The 11439-nt window shown below is 35.9% G+C and overlaps 1 protein-coding gene across 6 annotated transcripts in view; it reads right to left on the bottom strand.

Moving 5' to 3' along the window:
- Window positions 1-204: 204 nt before the first annotated feature.
- Window positions 205-11439, bottom strand: part of ECHDC1 (ethylmalonyl-CoA decarboxylase 1) — a 59412-nt gene continuing 48177 nt past the window's right edge. For 4 of the 6 annotated variants that reach the window (XM_061131553.1, XM_061131551.1, XM_061131550.1 and 1 more), the window contains one exon: window positions 205-2031. In XM_061131553.1, the coding sequence (XP_060987536.1) occupies window positions 1623-2031 (409 nt within the window). In that variant the 3' untranslated portion in view covers window positions 205-1622. Of the gene's footprint in view, window positions 2032-10226; window positions 11023-11439 lie in introns of those variants that run through there. The other 2 variants (XM_061131556.1, XM_061131555.1) reach the window with 2 other exon arrangements.

Raw genomic sequence — 11439 nt, 5'->3', positions numbered from 1 at the left:
GGTGGTTGTATTCAGCTCACATGGTTTACTTGCTCAGAAAAGTATGATTTCTTCATAGAGAATATTTAAACAGTCTCCAGGGAATTTTCATGGAATAATTATGTGTGGAAATAAACCTAAAGCCTGTCTTAAATAACTTGATAGTAGAGGCTATGTATATACTGGGTTTTCCTTGCCAGTCTTCATTAATGGCTAGCACCAATATGAATTAAATGGTAGGTTTATTTCTAAACAGCAGTAGTAGACACAAACTGACTCAACACAGAATGTTGTAGAATCTACAGCAAGGTTGGAAATGCTGGGTTAATTTGGTAATCCAGAATTTGATTCTGCAGAAAAGTAACATGAGTTTATCTTCTATATTTTCCTAAATCAAAACAGCAGGATTATGTTGATGAAGCATATGCAAGTTGTCTTTAGTACAATTTATCAAATGTGAATTGAATTATTACAATAGTAAATATAAACTGTCATTACTTTAATAAAATTACCTTTTACCTCTTGTGATAAGATTAGGACTTAATTCTTTGACTTAGATTTTTTTTTTTTTTAAGTCTATTACTAAGATCATAAAAGTCTGTCACCCATCATTATTAAATTTACTTTTAAATATACCTAGTTCTAAAAGAAGAAAAGATAGCTATTTCTCAGCAAAAAAAAAAAAAAATCTGATTCATGTGTAACAGGATGCTTCATGAGTCTCTGATCAAAGAAAAGTTGATTACTACATAAACTATAGTAACTGCTAGCTTGGAAATTCTGGTGCATACAAATCAACTGGCCAATTTTGTAGAGTCAGACTTTTTGTATGGTGGCCATCGTTTCGTAGATAACCAAAAATAAAAATCTAGCAACTATTTAAAAGATCAAATAAGGTCCAAATTTGTAGAAGGGTGGGGTGAGGAGCATCCTTAAAAGAAGGACCAGTCCATGACTTCCTTAATGCAGCTGCATGGAACAGAAGAAAGGACTAATCATAACTACATATCTTCCTGTCCCCCGACCCCTTTCCACTTTTGTTCTCTAAACTTCATTATATTATTTTTGTAAATTACTTCCAGGTTAAGACAAGACAAATACTTTATGAGAAAGAACACCAGGAATAGGTTTTCTGTAGTTTTTCCTAAAAACTAGCCTTTGGTTATAGCCTAATAACTATCATGGGAATCTGGGAATTAATGATTATGTTTAAGCCAAAAGTGTTGTGTATTAGTTAAGAGATTCAAAATTAGCAACTACCTGAATAAACTGAAAATTAGACCAGCTGAGTTCAGTCAAACAGTTGTTATACTAATTTTACAAATACTTTACTACCTTCTAAGTAGTTTTAACACTGATATTTGATACCATTCAACTTTTATACATATTAATCACTGGGGTTTTAACTTGCAGTGTGTATTTTTAAGACTTCCCTGGTGGCTCAGACAGTAAAGCGTCTGCCTACAATGCAGGAGGCCTGGGTTCGATCCCTGGGTGGGGAAGATCTTCTGGAGAAGGAAATGGCAACCCACTCCAGTACTCTTGCCTGGAAAATCCTGTGGGAGAAGCCTGGTAGGCTACAGTCCATGGGGTCGCAAAGAGTCGGAGACGACTGAGCGACTTTACTTATGTATTTTTAAAAATTACTTATTAAACTTTCCCTTCCTAGAAACAGCCTCTAAATTTGCTGGTCCACCCCAAAGTGTTCCTAGAAGATCTCTCTCGCTCTGTAATGCCTCCTCTAAACAAAGCTCTTTGCATGAAGAAACAGATTTTTTCAAAGCTCTGATTACTTCTGGTGGCCCTTTGATAAACTGCTGTAGCCACTCTTGCGCTTCTTTAAGACATTCGGTTTCGTCTGAAGATTGCAAGATGTCCTCCACCATTCCTATGCGTAACGCTTTTTCTGAATCCAGCTTAAGGGCCCCACTTAATACTTTGAGAGCTTGTCTACTGCCGATGATCTCAACCAGCCGGGTGGCACCGCCCCAGCTTGGTATTATGCCCATCTCCTTGTGGACAAATCTGATCTCACTGTCTGTGGTCATTAACCTGCAAAAAAGAAAAAACTAATTGAAAGTATGTATGCTTTAGTCACAAAGTACTACCTATTCATAATCTGACCTGAAATCTTCATAGATCTTTATAGGTAGCTGTGTCATTAAAAATAATGTTCAAAAAACCTGGCTAAGTATAGACTTCAGTTTACTACACAGCATTTAGTGCTTCTGTCTGAAAACAAGGTCACCAATCTTCTGTTCGCTTATCTCTTACTTTGGATATAGGAATCTAATCTTCACGTTTATTCTGAAAACCCAATCTAAAGTGAGTGGTAGCCTGATGAGACAGCCTGGAGTAAAGTGAAGGTATGGGAGTAGGGAATGTTAGGTGCACAGTACAAAAAAAAATGTATAATAAGTTAAAGTCAGTAGTCCTCAGGGTAAAAATACTGTTCTCTAACTTGGGATTTGTTTTTTAACTCCACTCTTCCCACAAGTATTTACTAAGTTCTACCAATGCCAAGTGGTCTAGATGCAGGACTACAGGAATGACCAAAATAAAATCTCTCTGCTCAGTTTACACTCCTGTTAGGAAAGAAAGACACTGAACAACAATATAATGTCAGTGGTGATAAATGCTACAAAGAAAACGGGGCAAGGGACTAGAGAATGAGGATACACGTGTTGGGTGTGTGCATGGAAAAGGCCTCTGAATTTTTGAGCAACTACCCAAGTGAGTGAGCAATGCAAAATTCTGGAAGGGAATTCCAGGAAGAGGGAATTACAAGTGCAAAGGCCTTGAAGCAGAACTGCTTAGTGTCTCTCGGGACAGGCTTATGTAGCAGGAATAGAGCCAACAGAGAGAAATGGGGGATGAGATCAAAGCAAGCTTATAGGCACTTGGATAGGAGGTCAGATTTTATTTTTCAAGTGTGAGGATCTTTAGGAGGAAGCTGTCCAAAGGAGCAGTATCTGATTTATTTTGTAAGAGTTGCCTATTTAGCATTTAACAGCACACCAACTATTTTAAGGAACTTTATGTTAACTAATCCTTGGAACAACCCTGGAGGTATAGTAATGCTCGTTTTGCAGACAGAAACAGAGGCAACAGATTAAATAAACAGCACAGTCAAGGCCATGCAGCTATAGCAGGGCCAGAATTTTAAATCCAAGTAAGTTAGCTTCCCCATGCGTGCTCTTAACCTCCCACTACATACAACAGGTAACTAGAGGAGAGTGGACGCGGGCAAGCCAGTAAGAAAGTTGACAGTGGCTTGGGTTGGACTTGCAAGGGATGATTTCCTACAGCAGGGATACATTTTCCCCAAATATTGGGACTTTTATGTACAGGGTGATTAATCAAGTGGAACAATAAAGGGGAATAAACGAGACTAGTAGGCACGGCAATCACATTTGCCAGTTAAATATGTGTATGCTGTTATTAATAGGCTGCATAAAGCTACACTGTTTAGGGAATGCAGCCTATCAGTGTTTTGATTGCATGCCTCAATGCATTCACTATTAAAATCTAATTTGGTCTAAAGGTCATGTCTGAATTTAATTTTTTAAGAAAAATTGTTGCTTTCAAGCTACTCATTACAAAAACGAAGACTAAGTTCTGCAATTCCAAAGTGTTCAATGCCCAGCTGCAGGTGGTTGGTTCTTTTAGCACCAAGAACAACAGACTCTCAGTCTTTGACCCTTTAATCAAGAGAAATATTCCAATAGAGAATTCTCACAAAAGCCTATTTACTAACCCACTGGGAAAGAGGACGTTCTTGCAGCTGTGAATTTCTATGAGGGGAAATCTGCCTCAATTATGAACCACTGCTTTTAGAAGAAAACAGCCATGAAAGTAGTAGTTTTCAATATATAATTTTCAAATGGGAGGGAAGAAGGAACCAAGTGTCTTAAGAATCTGAACTAGCCCCAAATTGTGAGGGAAGAACAGCTTAGTTAAACAGAAATCAAGGTCAAAAGAAAGAAATTACAGTAATGTCTAATAGACCTGGAAATAAGAATATTATTAATATTGAAAATTCTATAAAGCTTTTCACGGATAAAATTGTCACAGTTCCTAGTTATACCCTGGAACTGACATTGATGGCTCAGAGCTATGTCTACAATACAAAGAAGGACTATGTCAGGAAAAACTTCACTTAAAATCAGCTGAACATAAAAGCTGGTTAAAGTCCTAGATGTTGGGCTAATGCAGATGAATTTATGACAACAAAAGTTATTATGTATAAAGCATATATATATATATATATATATATATTTGGAATTGCTTCTAAAGAATAATGTTTATTATCATCTTTATACCATGTGTGGTTGTTTTCCTTTTGCCACATTTTATAAGGTTAGGTATCCCTTGTAAATGACTCTAACAAATCCTGAGGTTGTCCTTGTACAAATACCTCTTGTCATCAAACTCTGACATCCATTCTTTATACATCTTGCCTAGGGTGTACTTGTGAACTGAAGTGCGTATTACATTAGTAAATATGACCAAAAATTTTATTAGTGACAAAAGAACACACGTAGTTTAACAATGAGAGAAATATGGGACATTCGGATGATAACCTTTCACAAGACTCTTTATTAATCTAAAAGTTCAAATATAAAATTTTCAATAGTGATAATCAGATTTTATGAAGAAAATGTCATATCAACAAGATATATCCAAAAATAGAAACTTCTTCCTAAGAGCCCTTATAGGATTATACACTAATTCCTGCTAGTTTAGATGCAGTTATCTGGTACCACCTATAATGTAGTTTATTGCAAGCGATAATCTATTAATCTATGTAGAAAACTGGAAGACCCAAATCTTAAAATTCTGAAGCCTTATAGCAGACTCACTAAACCATATTAACTCTCTTATTTTGACGAGTAAAAGAACTGTAAGTATTCTCTGGCTATCTCTTAGTGTCATTATCATCGGCAAGGTTGAAAATTCCTGTGACACCCACTGAGAGGGGTGATGAGGAAATTAATCTAACTTAGATATACCTGGTGTTGTGGTATGGATATATCAGGAAAAACTAACCATAACTTGCGAAAGAGTATCTTTTAACAGGTGTTGCAAAGTCAATGTTGATACCTGAAAGGGCTGTTCATTTTGCTACTAATTTCTGATGAATTTAGCTATAAGCTTCAGGACTTTGAACAAACGTTTTCAAGAAAAACAATTACCAAACTGTACTAAAATAGCAAACTTTTTAGTAGAAGTTATTTTTTAAAAGTGTTAAAAATGTTTATTATTAAAGAAAGGTACTTTTCATGGCAAAGAAGGTACTCCATGGCAAAGAAACAAGAAACACATACATAATTTCAGTGGGAAAGAGTATAGCTTAAGCCAGACTGCCAGGCCTGACCACTAGACCGGCTGTGTTTTACACCTCGTTAAAGAGGATGAGGAAGGGCACACTATCTAACATCCCTGGGCCTCTGTATGCTTGTTCAGCAAATAAAGGCAGTATTTATGCCTTAGAATTTCCATGAGTACTACAATAAATGAGTTAATATATGAAAGTTGCTTAGGACATATATACGCCACAATTCTGTTAATTCTAGAGGAACTTGTTTATATATATTTTTTAAAAAAATCAGTGTGGGACTTCCCTGGCAGTTCAGTGGTTAAGACTTCACCTTCCTGTGCAGAGTATGTGGCTTTGATCCCTAATTAGTGAGCTAAGATCCCACATGCCTCCTGGCCAAGAAATCAAACTATAAAACAAAAGCAATATCGTAACCAATTCAATAAAGACTTTAAAAATAGTCCACATCAAAAAAAAAAAAAAAATAGTCCACATCAAAAAAAAAATATCAGTGTGAAATTTTCTGCCTCTGCCACATCTATAGAACACAGTATTATTTATACTTTTATTTGGTATACAAAAATTATGTATTTTATAGCCTCACAGTACACACACTACATTCTCTATGTACTAGCTTTCATTATTATCAATTTGGTTGCCTTAATAGGTAAGTCACTACAAATAATAGCAGTGTTTCTGCTAGAATGGCATTATAAAGTTTTTTCCTGGACTAAATTCAGGTTCCCTAAAGTACTGAAATGTAAAAGAGCTATACTTGCACTGGAAGCCCAGCAAATAATGATACACTACCTTTCCTGAATATCTGTTAATGGAGACTACAAAGTATATGCAATTCTTAATTTTCAAATAAAGGTATAAATAATACTGTGTTCTGTTATAGATATGGCTGAAGTGGAAGATTCCAAGTTGACTTATTTTTAAAAAAACATAGACAGATACCTAAGACTAACTAAAGGAATATTGTGCAATATAAGTAAAAGCATAAATATTTAAAATTTTAAAGACAGCAGTCCTGTTACAAAATTAAATCACATGATATCATAAATTTAAAGTCTGGAATCATTGATTTAAATAAAGTTTTAGGGTCAGAAATTGCTGGTCATTTACGTGGCATGGAGAACAAAGCAAATACAATAAAGCAAACTGTAGTGACATGGGGAAATATGGTTCAAACTTTTTAGAACCATGCCTTGAACACAGACATGTATCTGTTTGTGCATGTACGTTCCTGGCATTTTCTTCCTCCTGCTGTCTACCTGCCATAACATCACAAGACAAATTATAGAAAATAGAGGGAAAGATCTCAAAGATCCTCCCCTTACCTCATCTTTCTGATTTCCTGCTCTTGGCTGATTGGTCTCATGAGGCTCCATGTACTTTATGTAAAGAGACTGCTTGAGTAAGAAAGTATGTGGTTGAATGAAGTTTTTTTCTATTTGTGCACGTGTGCATTTGTGTGTGATGGTGGCGGTACAGTGAAAGAGAAACCAACAGGAGAATGTTTGGGGAATATAAAGTCTGATTTTAATATTCAGTTGTAATCCTAGCATGCTCAGAGAAGGGGATGTTCTTGATGTTACAAGCTCTGAAGTAAGACTTTTCACATAATACAGTGCTAACTACAGAACAAAGCAACACGCACAGGAAATGTGACTGCTTCCTGAGGTGGACATCTCATATTCAGAGTACAGGCACTGCCACAGTAAAAATGGAATTTGCTTTTTAATGACTCTGGGATGTGTTGGTTGGTGTGTGTGTGCATGTTTGTGTGCACATTTGTGCAAGCATGAGTATTATGTTGTATTTCGTGTTTGACTTATTAGGTTAGTATTTTAAGAAAAGGGCTACGTACAGTAGCTCCCTTGGGACAAGCCTGTTTCCAGCTCCCTTTCTTTGTAATAGACTTTGAACTAATAGGTAGCAGCTGGAAATGCTAATACCTTTGGCTGAGAGCTATTTATATTCATGAAATCAATGTTCAAGATTGAAAACAAATTAAATAGCAGGCTCTAAATTGCATAATTGAGAATTTTATTCCTCTAGGGAGATGATGGAATAAAAATGTGTTTTTCATCCAGTGTATAAACAGCAAAATCTTAAGATACTCCAAAGAAAACAAAAAGAAAATGCAGATAATTCACACAGATACACATCAATGAACATATGAAAATTTATGCCTCACCAAAACCTTAAAAAGCACAAAATAAAATTTAATTTTTGATTATCAAAGTTAGAAGAGAGCTTTTAAAAGAGTAGTACTTATTGTAAAAAAGGATGCTCTCAGACAGACACTCATATACTGCTGGTGACAGCATAAACTGGCAGAATCTTTCCTGGAGGGTAACCTGGCACTATATATCAGAACTCTTAAACATGTTCACATTCTTTGACTAAGTACCTGAACTACTTAGTAAGTGTTAGAATTTATAGAATAAATCAAAGAAAATAATCCAAAATGACAAAGTCTTACATATCAAGCAGTTATCACAGCATTAATCATAATAGAGGAAAATTAGGAACAGTCAAAAAAGGATATTTTAGTACATCCAAACTGATGGAATATTTTTAAAAATTTTAAATTCATATTTTTTAAATACCCAAGTGATATGGGAACACTTTCGTTAAATATAAACTATAGGTCATATGATCCTAATTTTCAAAAAACAGAAATATTATATGTCTATTTTAAAAAGACATGAAGAAAGCACACTGCAGTGCTAGTGCTAATTATCTTTGCTGTAACTTTAATTTTTATGCTATAGCTAACTCTATATTCTTAAAATTTTTTTAAATACAGTAAGGTATATTTTATTATTATAATATTTACAATATGTTCAAAATAAGTATTTTCAAAATAATCTTCCCTGGTGGCTCATATGATAAAGAATATGCCTGCAGTGTGGGAGACCCAGGTTCGATCCCTGGGTCAGAAAGATCTCCTGGAGAAGGGAATGGCTACCCACTGAAGTATTCTTGCCTGGAGAATCCCATGGACAGAGGAGCCTGGCAGGCTGCAGTCCATGGGATCACAAAGAGTCGGACATGACTGAATGACCAACACACAAAATAACCTAGAACGTAGCTATTCAATGTGTGGTCTGTGAACCAGTAATATCAGTATCAACTCAGGCTTCACCCCTGAGATGAAGTCAGAACTGCATTTCAATAAAATCCTCAGGCGATTCATATTCACCAGAATGCACACAATATCCTTTTACAACCAGAAAGCACAGTAAACATTTTTAAAGTATCATCATCTGTATTACTTATGATGTTATCACACAAACTTAGTGGCTTAAAAAACATTATCTCAGTTCTGAACATGAAGAGTTCTGAAAACTAAGTGTAGTACATGACCCTGCAGTAGAGGAAATGTCCAGGAGTGCTATAAAGGCCATTATTGCCAAACTGACACAATTAGAATATGGAAAGTATACTAGACGAAAGTATGGCATCAATGGTAAACTTCTTGCATTTGACAACTGTGTGCTATGGTTATATAAAGAACACTCTAGTTCTTCATTAGAGTACAGTAACTTACTATATGGACTCTTGCTGACAAAGGTCCATCTGGTCAAAGCTATGGTTTTTCCACTAGTCATGTATAGATGTGAGAGTTGGACCATAAAAAAGGCTGAGGGCTGAAGAATTGATGCTTTTGAACTGTGGTGTTGGAAAAGACTCTTGAGAGTCCTTTAGACTGCAAGGAGACAACCAGTCAGTCCTAAAGGAAATCAGTCCTGAATATTCTTTGGAAGGACTGATGCTGAAGCTGAAGCTCCAATCCGTTGGCCACTTGACGTGAAGAGCCAACTCACTGGAAAAGGCCCTGATGCTAGGAAAGATTGGCGGCAGAAGGAGAAGGGGATGACAGAGGATGAGATGGTTGAATGGCATCACTAACTCAATGGACATGAGTTTGAGCAAACTCCAGGAGTTGGTGATGGACAGGGAAGCCTGACGTGCTGCAGTCCATGGGGTCGCAAAGAGTCGGACACAACTGAGCAACTGAACAACTAGTTCTTGAAAAAAGAATATATATTTATGTATGTGTGTGTGTGTGTATAAGGGAGTAAAAGGGTAAGATGTTTGCAACCTACTCTCAAATTTCTCATAAAAAACTATTTTACATATATGTGTATGTATATACATATATAAAACATACATATACACACACACATAAGAGGTGAAAAACAGAAGAGCAAAATGTTAAAAATTGGTGAAGTTACATTATAAAATGGTACAGGGAGTCTTTGTCCATTCCACAACTGGTTCCAGGATCCCTCACAGATATCAGAATCTTCAGATGCTTAATTTCCTTATACAAAATGATGCAGTATTTTTACATAAACTGTACATGTCCTTCCATATAGTTTAAATATCTCTAGATTACCTAATTCAGTGTAAAAGGAACATCAGTAGTTGCAAGCACATGGCAAATTCAAGTTTTGCTTTTTGAAATTTTCTGGAATTTTTTTTCCAGAGTATTTTCAATCCTTGGTTGAAATCTTGAATTTGAAACACACAGATACAGAGGGCTAACCGTAATTTCAAACCAAAAACACAATTCCAATTTCTCTCTTATACCAAATTAAGTAGCAAAAACTGAATAACAGACAAGAAATTAAACTGTTCACATGTTTCTGACTGCCAAAAGTTGACAGTGAAAACTCAAGCAGTCTGAGTTTGTCATTTTCTATTTTCAAGGATATTTCTGAGAGATTTTCTTTCCTTTCCCCTTGCCTCTCCCACCCCCTTCCTTTTGTTGAATGATAGGGAATAAGACAAGGGGATTCAAGGAATGAGTGTTCTTAGTACCTCCTAAAGCACACTCTAGAATCTTGAGCTTGAAACCAATCTAAGGAACTATAATACAGTAACACATTAAGTAATTTTTGGAACAATGAACCTTTATCAATTTGGTGTATTTAAATTTACAAGTTTAAAAAGATGCAGTTCACAAAGGTAACTTGGAGTAACAAAGTTACCAATTTTAATTGGTGATCAAATAGGAATATAAAAATTAGCAAAAAAAAAAAAAACTGACAACTATATTCTCTATGACAAGCCCTTGTGACGGAGGTAGAATGGTCCCACAAAGACGTCCAGGCCCTAATCCCAGGAAGCTGTGCATACGTTACTTTACATGATAAAAGGGACTGTGCAGATCTAATTAAGGTTTTATATATATATATATATAAAACCTCTTATATATATATATTTTTATATATATATATATATATATATATATATATAAAACCTCTTATATATATAGAGAGAGAGGCATTATCCCAGGCATTATCTGAGTGGGCTCATTCTAACCAGTGAGCTCTTAAAAGCAGAAAACTTTCTCCAGCTGGAGTCGGAAAGATGCAGCAGAGGGAAAAGTGAGAAAGATTTAAAGTGTGAAAGGAACTTAACCCCCCCACTGCTGAAGGTGGTCACATGGAAAACATGAGAAGGAATACAGGCATCCTCCAAGAGTGAAGACTGACCCCTGGCTGGCATGCTGACAGATAAACAGAGACCTCAGTCTTACAAGTGCATAGGACTGGATTCTGCCAGCTGTGACCAGGATGAGCCTGGACGTGCACGCTCCCCCGAGTCCTTAGAGCTCAGTCCGGTCAATCTACTGACTTGGGCCTTGCGTGACCAGGTTTAGAGAAGCCAGTTCGGCCCAGCCAGACTTCCAACTTATGTATCTGTGAGATAAACAGGTGCTGTTATAAGCCACTAAATTTGTGGTGATTTGTTATGGCTGCAATAGAAAATTAATATTCAAATACATATTTTCTTAATTTGTGTTTCATTTAATCAAGACAAATTTAAAAGTCAGAAGCAGATGATTTTATCACAGTTCTAGCTTTTCATTTTCTCATCAATTTTGTCACTAAAGAGAAACATAATGTTTGAATGACGAGTTTTTGAGCACTGTGGAATGCCAATTTTTAAGTTACCAGCTTTAGAAAATGTTTTTTAAAAGCCATTTTCTCTAAGCAAGTTTTACATGAAAATTGTGACTCAACTGGAGGCAATTCAGTCTAAGAGTCTATATATGTCATGTAGATCTGAGTGCTTCTGACGTATTAATTTATTACATGTATTATCAGCTGGTGCTT

Source organism: Dama dama, chromosome 28, assembly GCF_033118175.1.
Source record: "Dama dama isolate Ldn47 chromosome 28, ASM3311817v1, whole genome shotgun sequence".
Lineage (NCBI taxonomy): Eukaryota > Metazoa > Chordata > Mammalia > Artiodactyla > Cervidae > Dama > Dama dama.
This window is presented reverse-complemented; position numbering and strand designations above follow the sequence as displayed.